At 51.2% G+C, this 15,640-nt stretch overlaps 1 protein-coding gene across 7 annotated transcripts in view; it reads right to left on the bottom strand.

Moving 5' to 3' along the window:
* Nucleotides 1-15,640, bottom strand: part of SPECC1 (sperm antigen with calponin homology and coiled-coil domains 1) — a 111,029-nt gene that overhangs the window by 64,523 nt on the left and 30,866 nt on the right. The window contains exon 1 of one of the 7 annotated variants that reach the window (XM_053367627.1): nt 12,503-12,737. The exons of the other annotated variants lie outside the window; for them this stretch is intronic. Within the exon in view, the coding sequence (XP_053223602.1) occupies nt 12,503-12,542 (40 nt within the window). The 5' untranslated portion in view covers nt 12,543-12,737. Of the gene's footprint in view, nt 1-12,502; nt 12,738-15,640 lie in introns of those variants that run through there. 7 annotated transcript variants of the gene reach the window in all.

The following is a 15,640-nucleotide window of genomic DNA, read 5'->3' as shown; positions in this document are numbered from 1 at the left end:
TCCCAGCAACACCTGGAGATGCCACTGGGGACTGAACCTGAGACCTTCTGCATGCAAAGCAGATGCTCTCCTGCCGTGTCACGGCCCCTGCCAAACCAGCCCTTAACAAAAGGCAAGGAAACACTTGAGTGGGAACACAACACAAGGCAATATCCAAGAGGCAGCACAGTCCACTTAAGCACAGAGCCAGCTGGAGCAGGACAGAACACATCATGTCCAGCATCCTGTTCTTGCAGCGGCCAACCAGATACCCCAAAAGGGAAGCCCCAAAACAGAATATAAGTGCAACAGCCACGCTCTCCCTTCCTGTGGTTTACAGCAACTGGTATTCAGAAGCTCACTGCCTCTGGGGGAGAACTTATTGGAAATGGCCCTGCAGGATATGGCAATAACCCCCAAACTGTTCCCCCTCTCGCCACTTTTCCATGCTGCTTCTGAATCTCTCATTCAACAACACCTCTCTGCTGGTTAGCTAGAAAGCGTGCTAGCTGGTTGGCTCATTGCGCTGGCAAAGCCCCACACAGCTGTGTGCGCTTCAGGTCGGTCAAGGGAGAGCCTGATCGGAAGGGGGATTTCCATGGAAAGAAAAGGTCCCGAAATCTAAGCTGCCCAGATCAGTGCAAAACCCACCTGGGGGTGCAGATTTCACAGACTGTGTGTTCCTAAGCACATTGACTCGGAAGTAAATCCTGCCCCTCTGTTTTCAATGGGGCTTTACCCCACAATTTAGGATCGTGGCCTTAAGGAGGGATGTGGGAGCTTTGTGGGCACGGACAGCCGGTAGGCCTTGCTTGCTCCGGACTAAGTTTTAAGACGACTGAGGCTTTTTCATTCAGTTTAGTGAAACAGCCACTCACTCACCAGTCGCCTCCAGCGAGCAGGAATCTCCTTTGTAGAAACACCGGGACCTAGAGGGCTGCTTCAGACCGTGCCATCCGTCATGGATATTTTAGCTGAGATTCCTGCGTTGCAGGGGGTTGGACTAGATGACCATTGTGGGTCCCCCCTCCAACTCTACAATTATCTGAATCTATGTCGCACCAGGGCCCACCTGGCTCAGACTCGTCCACTCCAGACGGGAGTTGGGGAGTCTTTTCCAGCCAAAGGGCATCACCCCCTTTGTGGAGAACCTACATGGTGTTGGGCGGGACCAGGGGGAAAGGGGGTCTGATCTTTGGGCGGTGGGCCACACTCCAGTCAGGGCATTCGAGGACACGCTCCAGCAGGGCAGGAGCTCCCAAGGAGGGTGCAGAGCGTGGCCAGGGACTGGTGCAGCCCAGGAAGAGTCCTAAAGGTGAGACAGAGAGGTATCGAGGGCCAGCATTTGGGTGCCGCACCAGTGGCTTCCCAGTCCACACTGGCTGGCAGCAGCTTCAGAGGAGTTCCAGAAGGGTTTTACTGGGAGATTCTGGGGATTGACCCTGAGAACTTCTACAATCAAAGCAGGTGTTTTACTGTAGCACTGAGTTATAAAGCCAAGGGATTTCTCTCTCATATATAGTATTGTATTGCTTTTCCTGTTTTTTGTGCACTACAAACAAAATATGTGCAGTGTGCATAGGAATTCTTTCATATTATTATTTTCAAACTATAGTCTGGCCCCCAACAGTATCCGAGGGACAGTGAGCTGGCCCCCTGTTTAAAAAGTTTGAGGAGCCCTGATCTAAGTCATCATCTTTTGCCCTCCTTGGGCAGGCAGCTGCCACCACTCATCCAGCCAGTCCCTGACCATTACACTAATTCACGAGGATAATGCTATTGACAGCCATGAAGGCTGTATGCTGCTTCCACTTCTGGAGGCAGTATACTGGGGAGTTGCTCTTGCGCTCAGGCTCTGCTTGTGGGCTTCCTTTGGGGGCATCTGGTTGGCCACTGTGAGAAGGGGATGCTGGGAACTTGACGGGCCACTGGCTGCTGATGTTCTTACATTCCCTTCTTCTTCCTCCTCCTCCTCACACTGTATATAGCTACATTTCCTATCTCAAGAACAACCTTGCAAGGTAGGGCTTAGAGAGCTGGCTCTATGGAGCTTGGACCCCAGATCTCTCTCTCTGCTCTAGAAATCTGCCACTCCACAGCACTTTCTAGTTATATTAAATGCTCTTAAGTAGGGTGTTTAAAAAAACCAAAAACATACACAGTTGATATTGCACTCTGACAGCTTGGTGGAAGAAATACCTTGGCACAACCTGTTTCAGCCTCCAAGGTAATTGGGGGTGCGGGGAGCCTGCATCCTGTGGGCTGGATCAAGCCCACCAGACCTTCTCATTTGGCCCACACCATTGTTTGGGTTAAGCCAGATCCACTTCCCCTATGCCTGATGTCTGCAGATCACCAGCAGACTAGGGAAGTGTTGCAAACACACCCACATTTTCTGCTTGCATGTGCAAAAAAAGGGGGGGAGTGTCACCTGACATTAGGCAATGGACAAGTGGGTGGACCAGCCACCTGTCAAACTCTGTCTGCGGGGTGTGTGCAGGTAAGGATTTGGCCTGCAGGAATGGATCCGGTTCCCCATGCCTGCTTCGCAATACCGCTGTCAGTCTCCTTTCTAGGAAACCTAGGCCTTGCTGGCAAAGTCTTGGGTTTTTGATTCTTGCCCGAGAAAAACAATTACCCGGGCTGGGTTGGAGGTTAAACCTGTCTCTCTTCCTTTCTTTTTCCTTCACCCGTCAAGGAAGCAGCTTCCGCGCCAGGAGATTAATCATTATCCACACCCAGCCAGCGGGGCAGAACCCACAGACATCAGGCTTTGCTACGGTTTAGGGAGGCAGGAAGAGTGGAGTCCGGCTCCATCGAGGAAAAACTGCAGCGGGAAACCCCAAGTGGACAACAGATCAGACCCCGCCCTCCTCCAAAGTGGGACTGATGCTCAAAGTGCTAGGACTCTTGTCTCTCGCTCACTTACACACATTGAATCATAGAACTGGAAGGGGCTGGGAGAGCAACATGTTACCTGGAAGGAAAGGTTATTTTGCATGCCCAATATTATTAACGGACCGTCAACTTCTAATTAAAACAAAGGCTTCGCCCCTGTATTATTTGAAAGATCAAATAATCAAAAGTTGTTAACTTTGAAAATAAATGATACAAAATACACGGTTATTTCAGAAAGCTGACATTGAGGATGGAGTCCCATCTCGTCCCGTCTCCCCTCATCTTCTGTGCTGTTCCACAACTTCATTTTATTTTCCGCAGGCACTGCCACCTAAACCACAGACAAATTGATTTCACCCTGGCCTAACCCTCTGGCCAAACGCTCCTGTCAATGAAATGTCATTAACAAATTGCTGATTGGAAGAGGGCTGGGGAATGCCCTAGTTTATTAGAGCCTAACGGGGCTTTTCACCCAACCAAAGCCACAGTTTCAACCTCCGAAGGTCACCCAGAATGCAAAGCAGGGCCAGGCAGCCGAATCACACTTCGTCCGTCCCCGCTCCCGGATTTAAACTGGAGGGACCCTTCGCTTTTATACCTGGAAAGGTTTCCTTTCAGGTTGGAAGAGTATGATAAATCTCACCCCCACACACACACTTTTCAAGGAGTCTCCAATCACCCCTGAACAACTTTCTGCTCTGCACGTGCCTCTTGAATGGATGTTAGCAAGCCTGGAACAGGAACTCGCACAGAGAAGCAACAGGCCAACTCCTCCGAAGGCAAGAAGTTCTTAAAGAGTGCCTTGAACCACTGATAACAGAGGATAGGTTGGCGGCCTGGGGGGGGGGTAGCCCCTGCCTGGATGTATGGAATTCTTCCACAATGAATGGACATTTAGTCACAAGTGGGTGACTCTAAGGCGCTTCAAGATGGTTGCTGTTTGGGAGTTTGCACAACGATAGCCAATTGAATAGAATCATAGAGGGTCATCCACTTCAACCCGCTGGTAGGTTCTAGTATGACCCCCCTGCAATGCAGGACTCTCAACTAAAGCACCCCTGACCATCCAACCTCTGCTTATACTGTGGTACCTCGGGTTGCATACGCTTCAGGTTACAGACTCCACTAACCCAGAAATAGTACCTCGGGTTAAGAACTTTGCTTCAGGATGAGAACAGAAATCGTGCGGCAGCAGCAGGAGCCCCATTAGCTAAAGTGGTGCTTCAGGTTAAGAACAGTTTCAGGTTAAGAACAGACCTCCAGAACGAATTAAGTACTTAACCTGAGGTACCACTGTAAACCTCCAGGGAAGGAGAGGCCACAAACTCCCGAAGGAGATCATCCCATGATTGAACAGCTCTTACTGTCAGAAAGTTCTTCCTGATGTTGAGTCAGAATGTCCTTTCTTGCAACTTGAAGCCAAGTGTTCAAGTTCTACCCTCCAGAGGAGGAGAAACCCAGCTTGCTCATTAAATACTCATCTCATCTCCCTGCAAACAAATCTTTATTTTCATTTACTACTACAGTGGTACCTTGGGTTAAGAACTTAATTCGTTCTGGAGGTCCGTTCTTAACCTGAAACTGTTCTTAACCTGAGGTACCACTTTAGCTAATGGGGCCTTTCGCTGCCACTGTGACACCGCTGCGAGATTTCTGTTCTCATCCTGAAACAAAGTTCTTAACCCAAGGTACTATTTCTGGGTTAGCGGAGTCTGTAACCTGAAGCATCTGTAACCTGAGGTACCACTGTACACTTATATCCCCGCCTTTTTCTCCAAGGAGCTCAAGGTGGCCTGCACGGTTCTCCCTCTCCTCATTCAATGCCCCACAACAACCCTGCGGGGATCTGAACCCTGGTCTCCCAGGTCCTGGTCCAACACTCTACCCACTATACCACGCTCTTTCAGTAGCTCTTGATCTCTCTCTGCTTCACCATCAACACCCAGGTGGATTTAAAAGAACCTAGTAGTATATCTGCTCGCGGAACTGCCTGGGGGGGGGGGAAGTGTGCTGTAAGTTTTAATAATAATAATAATAAAGGCACCGTTTGGGCAGGAAACGTTAGGCCGAGGCCAGACACAACAGTCGTGGTGGTTTGCCGCTGAGCCATGCTGGTATGGGGGAAAGGGTTTGTTCTGGCATGTGGACCTCCTGCCTCCTACGAGTCACAACCTTGTAAATTCCATTCCCAGACCTCCTCCTCCTTCGCAATCTTTTAGATTAAGCAGAAACAATGGAGAAGCTCTGGGGGTGGGAAGAAGAGTCCTGTTATCAGATGCCCGGGGTCACAGTGTCTCTGCCCTTGCTCCCAGCAATGTCACAGAATCACAGAACTGTAAGACTTTCCAAGGGCCATCTAGCTCAATCCCTTGCAATGCAGGAATCTCAACTTAAGCATCCATGGCAGGTGGCCATCCAACCTCCGCTTAAAAATCTCCAAGGAAGGAAAGTCCACCGCCTTCTGAGAGAGTCTGCTCCACCATCAAACAGCCCTTAACTGTCGGAAACTTTCTGAATGGTTAGTCGGAATCTCCTTTCTTGCAACTTGAAGCTATTGGTTCGAGTCCTACCCTCCAGAGCAGGAGAAAACATCCTCCATGTAACAGCCCTTCAGATACGTTTCCAAGCACAATTCAAAGTGTTGGTGCTGACCTTTAAAGCCCAAATGGCCTCGGTCCAGTAGACCTGAAGGAGCGTCTCCACTCCCATCGTTCTGCCCAGACACGGAGGTCCAGCGCCGAGGGCCTTCTGGCGGTTCCCTCATTGCGAGAAGCAAAGCTACAAGGAACCAGGCAGAGGGCCTTCTCAGTAGTGGCACCCACCCTGTGGAATGCCCTCCCACCAGATGTCAAAGAGAACAACAACTACCAGACCTTTAGAAGACATCTGAAGGCAGCCCTGTTTAGGGAAGCTTTTAATGTTTAGCAGACCACTGTATTTTAATACTTTGTTGGAAGCCGCCCAGAGTGGCTGGGGAAACCCAGCCAGATGGGTGAGGTATAAATAAATTATTATTATTATTATTATTATTATTATTATTATTATTATTATTATGGCTCTCATACCTCCTCTCAGTCTCCTCTTTTCCAGGCTAAACATCCCCAGCTCCCTCAACCATTCCTCATCAGGCTTGGTTTCCAGGCCCTTGATCATCTTGGTCACCCTCCTCTGCACATGCTCCAAGCTTGTTGACATCCTTTTTAAACTGTGGCACCCAGAACTGGACAAACATCCATTGCCTCCCACCCCACTCTTTCCCTGTTGCATCCCGTCTGGTCTTGATAATGGACCTCCTGGCGCCAAACCTCCCCTCCGTGTCTCATGCCCCGAGCATTTGATGCAGAGTTTCCTTCCATGTCTGCCAACCTAGATGGCCTTCAGATCTGCAGAAGGGGCAGGAGAGAGGCCCGTCTCTCCTGCGCCTTCTGTTGCACCCGAGATGCATGTACATTTCAACTTTCGTAGAGTAGGCTAGTTTCTAGACGCTTGCACTCGCCTGCCCCTCTCCACCCTCTGTCCAGCCAAGCGAAGAGGCAGGGTCAGAGTTCAAGGGCCCAATCCCAGCCAGGCAAAGACACTCAAGGAGGCTGTGAAGCAGCGCTGGTGGGGGCGGGGAAGCCTTGGGAGTATCACAGGGGCCAGAGAGAGAGAGGGTCTGGCCCCCAGGCGTGAGGCTCCCTCACCCCTGCTATACGGATTAAAAGCAGCACCTTGAATTGGGTCTGGAAACAGAGATGTGGAGCAAAGTGGCAATTATTCTGAGCAGAATCTCCTCTCACACGGTTTCAACACCCGAATTCTTCTTGGGTTACCGAGCAGAGAATTTTGGAGGCCAGGGCAGCGTGGAGTCATACCCTATTAAAATGTCCTTAGATGGGTGGCCTTCCTCACGGCTCTGCCAGCGTTCTCTGGGGCCAGGAATAGAAAGGAATCTCCCCCTTGCCCTGCCTGGCTAGATAAGGCTGGTGAGGGGGCACTGGAGTGGCCAGTTTCCTTCTCTTCTCCTCTCCCTTCACCACCCCTCTGGCAGCACGCAGCCTGGCTGGCTTACAAGAGCCGCCTGAGAACGGAAGAAGGGCCGGGTTCCTGGATCAGGCCCAAAGGAGTCCCATCTAGTCCAGCCCTTGCAGTCACCACCAGATGCCCCCAAGGGAGGCCTGAGGACCTGAGCACAACAACAATTATCCCCACTTGCAATCCCCAGCAACTAGGATTCAGACGCATTGCTGCCGCCGGCCGGTTTCTCTTGCACTCACTAGTTGGAGATAAATAAAGCAGCAACACTGCTCTACATTGCAGGGCTGTCAGGAGGGTTGTTGACTGAGAGGGGATGTACGAAACAAGCTTCGGACACACAAGAACACTTTGCTTTTTCAAAAAAGAAACGCGTTTGCATTTGGCTTGCTTTGCAGGCTAAGCACTCTGCACATGCCCTGAGGCCTGAGTTTCAGCACTGGGGTGGAAGATTCAGGGGGAGTAAATCAGATTAAGTTTCTTTTGTAGACCCAGACAAACAGCTCCTGACTCACAGAGAACAGGAGGGCCTGGGTATGGTAGTCACATCCTGTTGTAAACCAGCATGTGAACTTTCCTTAAAGTTCTTGCCAGGCAGAGGTGGCTCATCAGACCCGGAGTGGAGAATCCCAGCCTACAGAGACAAGATCTTTTGTGGGGAGATAAGATTTCCCCATCTCCGAAAAAAACAAGGAAGGTGATGCAGAACTGGGAAAGTCAGATAAAGGCATGGCCATGCAGGTCAAGGGGCTGGAGCAGTTTTGCCCAAGTATTTGAAGCTTTCTTGTAAGGTGAGGGGAACAGAGAGATGTTGGCAGATAGAGTCACGCAATGCTAAACCATGGTTTGTTTAACAAACCACAGGTTGTCCCACAGACGAGCCAGCAAACCGTGGCTTGTTTCTCCAAGGTTTGTGTTGTCCTGCCTGCTGCTGCTTCCTCCTTTCTTTCTTGCTTAGTGAGCCTCTGGGTTGGACCAAAAAAAACCATTGTTAGGGACGGGCGCAAGATTTGCACGTGTAACACCAAGGCATAGTTAAAACAAACCACGGTTTCCGATTGTGGGTTTATTGGCAGCAAAGAAACCACAGGTAAGGTGCTGGGCAGGATACTAATAATAAGATGATGATGATGATTTAACAACAACAAATTGTTTCCCCAGCCATTCTGGGTGGCTTCCAACAAAATACTGAAAATACAATAAAACATCACACATTAAAAACTTCCCTAAACAGGGCTGCCTTCAAATGTCTTTTTATGTCCACACTATGCCAATTAATATAATCCTTTCCAGTAGAAAGCCACAAATAAAATAGACTGAATCTTTTTTAAAAGGGGGAGCGATATCAAAATGAGGTATACACAGAGTAGGCCCATCAAAAACAAAGGAATCATAGGACTGTGGAGTTGGAAGGGAACATGAGGATCATCTAGTCCAACCCCCTGCAACAGAGTTAAGTCATCGTCCCAAATCTCCTGAGTAAGGAAACAACTTCTTCATACAAGGACGGAATATGCTGGCCCCGGTGGAGAAGGTTGCTAGCTGAGATCATTTCTGTTAAGGGTTTGGCAAATTCATGGAGCAGAGGCCTACTGGAGGCGACAACAGGTAACAATGGAACCTGCATGTGCAGAGCTTGTCTACCTTTGTAATATCAGCCATTTTGGACAGAGAGAGAGAGAGAGAGAGAGAGAGAGAGAGAGAGAGAGAGAGAGAGCGCGCTGCCCAGAGAGATGATTCCAGCAAAATGATGCTTAAATTGGGCTTTTGACATGTCCTCAGAGAAAACCACTTGGCACCAGAACTCAGGGCTAAAATAATCATCTCCCACCCCTTCCCTGAATAGTCTAAACAGGAGCCCCACCTTCCCTCAGCGGTAAACACCTGAATTCCCTGGACCAGCAGAACTCGTAGCAGGTATGTTCCGAGACAAGGGTGTGGGGCAGGTGCACCACGCATCATTTGCACCCTAGAATGGCCCTGGGGCAGCTTCCCCTCTGGCGAACATCTGCTCACACATTTCCAGACACCACAACATCCCCAAACAAAACCCAGAGTATTTGGCCTCCTCCCTCAGCCATGAGCCGGCGATGCTTGCGCTCGCCGTTTCAGTAACACCCCCTCCATCCCTGATATTTGCTCTTTTTCATTATGAGTTGGCAGTGCAGGAGGAGCTGCCTTCATCGGGTGCTTGGTCCTTCTAGCTCAGTGTTGCCTGCACTGACTGGCAGCAGCTCTCCAGGGTTTCAAGCAGGGAGATACAGTGCCCAGAGTTCTCTGAGAAGAGGGATTAGCTTGAAGCGGTCTGGGAGCACGGGGAGGGGAATTTGAGACCTCTCAGCAGCTCTTTAACAAACTACATTTCCCAGGATTCTTTGGGGGGGGAGCCATGATTGTTTAATGTGGTATCATAGTGGTTTAAATGTTACTTTTAGAGGGCAGAAATCGAGGGCTGGCAGCTTGCAGCCAGCAGAGGAAGGTTTCTGCTGGGTGGCGAGGAAGGAAGGCTGAGGCCATGAGATGCAAAGGAGAGGATGAGGTCGCAGACAAAAAAAACGACAATATGGCAAAAGCCCAGTATGTTTCCCTCCAGTTTCTTCCCCCAAAATTGCCAGCTGCATCACAATCAGCAGAGATGTTTTGCAGCAGCAGCAAAAGCAACAAACGGTTCTACAAGTGGATCAGGGAGGGCCAGGACTGGCATTTGCTGTGCCCTTTCCTAGCGAAAAGGGCACACCAGCGCTACCCTTGCAGAGATTCCCAGGGGTGGGGGAGAGACGCAGCCACGCTGTTGCGGAGAAAGGAAAAGAACCAACTGTCTTACGGCATCAGCTTTTGCGGGACTATGGTCTACTTCGTAAGAGGCGTAGGAACCATGGTGTGCACATTCTGGTTTCTCTTGGATCAAGGGTTGCAGGAGAGGGCTCAGGGGTTATCTTTCCTAAAATTCTGGGGCCGGGCACTGCTGTCTTTATGTGGAGCAGTGGGGAAGAATACAGCGGTACCTCAGTTTATGTACTTAATCCATTCCGGAAGTCCATTCTTAAACCAAAGCGTTCTTAAACCAAGGTGTGCTTTCCCACAGCAGCGGGGGACTCAATTTACAAATGGAACACACTCAACCAGAAGCAGAACATGTTCTGCTTCCAAGGCAAAGTTCACAAACCAAAACACCTACTTCTGGGTTTGCAGCGTTCTTAATCCAAGTTGTTCATAAAACAAGCTGTTCTTAAACCAAAGCACCACTGTATATCATTTTATTCTTAAAAAGAAGTTGCTTTCAGGTACATCAGAAGAGGTTAGATAAAGGTAAAGGGACCCCTGACCATTAGGTCCAGTTGTGACCGACTCTGGGGTTGCGGCGCTCATCTCGCTTTACTGGCCAAGGGAGCCAGCGTACAGCTTCCGGGTCATGTGGCCAGCAGGACTAAGCCGCTTCTGGCGAACCAGAGCAGCACACGGAAACGGCGTTTACCTTCCCGCCGGAGCAGTACCTATTGATCTACTTGCACTTTGACGTGCTTTCGAACTGCTAGGTTGGCAGGAGCAGGGACCGAGCAACAGGAGCTCACCACAGACCTTCGGATCAGCAAGTCCTAGGCGCTGTGGGTGGCCCACAGCGCCACCCGCGTCCCTCAGAAGAGGTTAGCCACGGCAAAATCTCTCACTACCAGGAACGAAAGGAACTGTCTTGTACTAAGACCCTGGAGTCCATCTAGTGCAGTATTGTTGACACTGACTGGCAGCAGCTCTTAAGGGCTACAGGCGGGGGCCTTCCCACCCAACCCTACCTGAGAGGCCAAAGTCTGACCTTGTGGTGCTGGGGCTTGAACCAGGGGACCTCCTACAAATGTCCTAGTGCCAGACGAGAGCCCTCTTAATATTGGTTTGGCTACTGATTGTTTACACAGCAGCCCATCCAGTTTACAACAAAATATCAGATGTAAGTTAAATAACAAAAAGGACGCATTCCTCCGAAACACACAAAAAAACTACCCCACCCCCTGTAAAAAGCAATTTGCAGGAAAAATATAAAAAGTTTAAAGCACACTTCAAAAGCCTGAGCAGTAAGAAGGTTTTCGAAAAGACCTCTAAATGAGCAGCATCAAATTAATTGAAACCCAGAAGGGGTCTGGGGTGGGAGAAGACTCCCCCAGGGCAGCTTAGCTACAAGACAAAATGTTAGCATTACAGCAGGGCAAAGCTGTCCGTCCCCCCATCTTATTCCCACCCCCCATGACCCACAAGAAGTCCTCTAATAATCTCTAGGGGGCCCTGTATGCATAAAACAAACCCACCAGCGCCTGAGTGCCCCCCTCAAAATCGAACAAGATCTGTGAAACAGGCAAGAGAGGCATGCTGCTTTCTGAATCATTTTGGCCAGCCTTGCAGACAGACACACATCAACTGGGGGTGGGTGGCTTGGCTTTTCAGTGGACCCACAAAGGAGGAGAAGGAGCACACACTCCTTTATTTCTCCAAGAGCTCCCCCAACCCCAATTCCCTGTTTAACATGCATAGCGATGCACTTCCAAGAGGACAATGGGGGGGGCGGAGAGGAGGGGAGAGATTCTCACAAAAGTCATAGCTGCTCCGAGAGGCCTGGTAACCGTTCCCTAGGGTGCGCCACCACTGCCGAAAAGCTGGATGCCACAGCTGGTTATTGTCTCCCCCATAAAAAAAAACAGCACACAATTCCCAGGGACCTTGCAGCATCCTAGGAGAGACATCCACCCGGCCCCCAACATCCCAGCACAATTTGACACACACACCCCCACCATTTGTGTGTTTACAGAAACTCCTGGCTCTGAACCCAATTTTAAACTCTCTGTTCTTCCTTGGGACACCCCTCAGTTTTTGCCACATGCCAGTTCCTCCCCCCCCCTCTCTTTCGGGAGATGTCCTGGAATGTGCACAGCCAAAACTGGGGGGGGGGGCTTAACTCCTGGGGGAACCCCCGTTTGTTGTTATGACACCGCCCAAACACCCAAGCTTCTCCTACAAAGAGGACGCCTCAGCTGGTGAACTGATGCTAAGACTCATTCATCATCTCAAAGTTCGCCATTCATAATTATACAGAATCACAGAATTGGAAGGGGGCCGAAAGGTCATCCAGTCCAACCCCCTGCACCGCGACACAGACACACATATTTCTAAAAGCACTTTTATACACACACACAGTTTGCCCCCCCCCAAGTCAAGAGCCCCAGTAGCTCTTCCTGTTCCTTTAGAGCAGAGACTCTTCACTCCTGATCCTAAAGAGAGTTCCCTCTAACCGTTTCTTATGCGCAAATGTTACCTGCCTCGTTTGTGTTAATCGTAAGTGCTAATGGCTCGCGCGAAAATGATTCAACAAAACGAAACGAATTCTGCAAATGAATAGAAATCCACGGCGAGAGCCTACGGTGCATTAACGCCCATCCCCGTCCCGCCCCCCCCACCGGAGAGAAAAGGCCAACCCCGGCGAGCCAGGATGCAGCCCCGCGCCGCTTTTCCTGGTTGGCACGTGCCCGGCGGGCGCCCCCCCAGCCCCACCTTCGAGGGACCCCCTGCGCCCCCCGGCATCTCCCCTCCCTCGCTTGCCGCCCCCACTTCCCCGCGGCTAACCGACCTGGCTCCACTTCCTCGGGTCTCCCCGGCTGGTTGCCCATCTCGTCCGGCTGGCTAAGGCCCCCTCGGCCGCTTCATGGGACCAGGTGGGCGGGGAGGGCGGCGGCGGCAGCTCTCCCCTGCGAGCGCCGGCAGAAAGGCAGCGGCTCGCTCCGGCTCGGCGGAGGCATTGTGCGCCGGGCCAGCCCGCCCTCGCTCGCTCTCTTGCGCGCGCGCCGCTCCAAGACCCGGAGGCCGCTGCTGGCCGGGGCACCGCGGCGGATCGCTCCCGGCAGCGGCAGCAAGCCAAGAGCCGCCGAGGTGACTCACGGCCGGGGATGGGAGGCCACGCAGCGGCGGCGGGAGAGCACTGCAAGCCGACAGGGGGGAGGAGGAGGGAGGCGAGGGGAGCGCAGCGCGTAAAAGCGCGCCGAAGGCTGCAGCGGCGTGGCCAGAGCGCATTTGGAGAAGGAGGGGCTCTGCCCCGAGGAGCTTGCAGTCTCGCCCCAAATTTGAACAATGCAGTTGGAAGGGGTCCCGAGGGCCATCTAGCCCAACCCTCTGCAATGCAGGAATAATGCAGCTGTCCTTTACGGGCATCGAACCTGCAACCTTGGCATTATCAGCACCACGATCTAACCGGCTGAGCTATCCAGCTGATGGCTATTCGGACAGTTTATAGGAAACATCATTATTTATTGTTTCCATCATCATCGCCATAGCAGGGGGCGCAATGGGTCAGTGCATGCAGCTGTTAGCCAGAAGGTTGTTGGTTGAATCCCACCCAGGGATGGCTGTGGGCAGGATGATGGCCCACATGGTCCCTTCCAACTCTTTGATACGAGTCCCCTTCTAAACCACCACTCCCCAGGGAATCCGCCACCAAAATCTTCTCCCAAAAGTAAAGCAAGATTTCAGTCCTCTTGGCTCTAAATAGGGTTAAAAGGTAAAGGTAAAGGTACCCCTGCCCGTACGGGCCAGTCGTGTCCGACTCTGGGGTTGTGCGCCCATCTCACTTAAGAGGCCGGGGGCCAGCACTGTCCGAAGACACTTCCGGGTCACGTGGCCAGCGTGACAAGCTGCATCTGGCGAGCCAGCGCAGCACACGGAAACGCCGTTTACCTTCCCGCCAGTAAGCGGTCCCTATTTATCTACTTGCACCCGGGGGTGCTTTCGAACTGCTAGGTTGGCAGGCGCTGGGACCGAACGACGGGAGCGCACCCCGCTGCGGGGATTCGAACCGCCGACCTGACGATCGGCAAGTCCTAGGCGCTGAGGTTTTACCCACAGCGCCACCCGCGTCCCCTAAATAGGGTTAAATGGGAGCATATTGTGAGACAGAGCCTAGCTCAGCGTAGCTTTTGCAGTGACTTACAGTGACTCTCTGTAATTTCAGGCAGGGCCTTTCTGGAGATACTAGGGACTGAACCTGCAATGTTCTGCATGCAAAGCAGCTGCTCTGCAACAGAGTGCTGGTCCCTGTCCTAAACTATGTGGCTGTCACACAAGAATACCTAAACAGAGCCTCCAGGTCCAGTAGCAGTGTACCTCTGAATACCAGGTGCCTGGGAGATGCAGCTCAGGGAAAAGAGCTGTGGCTTCTGTGCCTTGCTTGTGGGACTTCCCAGAGGCACCTGGTGGGTCTCTATCACGGGTCAACCAGATGTTGGCCAAGACAGCCTCAAAAGCCAGAGTTTGTCTCTCTTGAAATGTAAGCCATGGGGAAATTCCAAGCTCTGCTCCCCATGGCCTGCAATTCACCCAACATGGCTAGAAAATGAAAACTGCTCTTTCATTCCCAGTTTATGTCCCCAAGTAGAGCATGTCTTTTGGGGGGGCACAACACCCCTCTCTGTGCCCTGCCTGCATCTCAGGAAGGGAGAATGAGGAGGCCATCTGGCTGATCCTAAAGACCCAGGTCCCTCTTCTTCCTCCTCCTCGACCTGCTTTGATGTGAGGGATTGAAGAAACAGAGCCTGTTGATCCCTGAGGGATGGTGGGGCAGGAGCGGCTAAGGCCCCCCTCCTCAAAAAAACAAGGGGGTCTGACAAGGCCTGGCCTTCAAAGGGGATCTCAGTTCTTGCCTGGGGCCTAATTGGAGCCTGTTCACATTTTACAGGGGGATTGAAATGCTAATTAAATTGGACGCCAATGGATCCAGGTTTTGCTGCTGGCATTTCATTAATATATCTGCTTTGTGTTTTCTAAAGTGGCTTGCCTGCCTGCCTGTTCCCTATAGGTTCCTGAGGAGGTGGGGTCCTCGTCCAGAGTGCCATTCTGAAACATGACTTTGGAGCAAATTCCTTCGATATTTAGTGGGACAGATCCAAATTCACAAACGACACTGTCCATTTTAAACTCTCATCATTTTTCGGTTTCTACAAATTCCTGGGCAATGCCAGGCACACACACAGAGAGAGAAGGGGTATGCTATGAAAGAGTGATGGAAAGACAGACCAACACCAAGATTTCTCTCTTGGGGTGGGGGGATCTGATGCCATTCACATTTAAAGGCACACCTACCACATTTGCACTTTCTGAAAGGATACACAAACCGAAACGAATTTGCACTTCTCCAAATTTTGCGGTGCAGTTTTCCAGCCAAATAATGTGTAGAAAAGTGCCTATATGAGTGGAACAACAACAACTACTACCCACCATTCCCCAGCAGGTCACAGGACAGGTTTGCAGAGATTAAAATTCTGATCTGGAACGTGTCCAGAGGAGGGCAACCAAAATGGTCAAAGGCCTGGAAACGATGCCTTATGAGGAACGGCTAAGGGAGCTGGGCATGTTTAGCCTGGAGAAGAGGAGGCTAAGGGGTGATATGATAGCCATGTTCAAATATATAAAAGGATGTCATATTGAGGAGGGAGTAGGGTTGTTTTCTGCTGCTCCAGAGAAGCGGACACGGAGCAATGGATCCAAACTACAAGAAAGAAGATTCCACCTAAACATTAGGAAGAACTTCCTGACAGTAAGAGCTGTTCGACAGTGGAATTTGCTGCCAAGGAGTGTGGTGGAGTCTCCTTCTTTGGAGGTCTTTAAGCAGAGGCTTGACAACCATATGTCAGGAGTGCTCTGATGGTGTTTCCTGCTTGGCAGGGGGTTGGACTCGATGGCCCTTGTGGTCTCTTCCAACTCTATGATTCTATGATTC

This window comes from Podarcis raffonei, chromosome 15 (assembly GCF_027172205.1).
Source record: "Podarcis raffonei isolate rPodRaf1 chromosome 15, rPodRaf1.pri, whole genome shotgun sequence".
Taxonomy (NCBI): Eukaryota; Metazoa; Chordata; class Lepidosauria; order Squamata; family Lacertidae; genus Podarcis; species Podarcis raffonei.
Note: the sequence above shows the minus strand (reverse complement) of the source record. Positions and strands in the feature narration are given on the sequence as shown.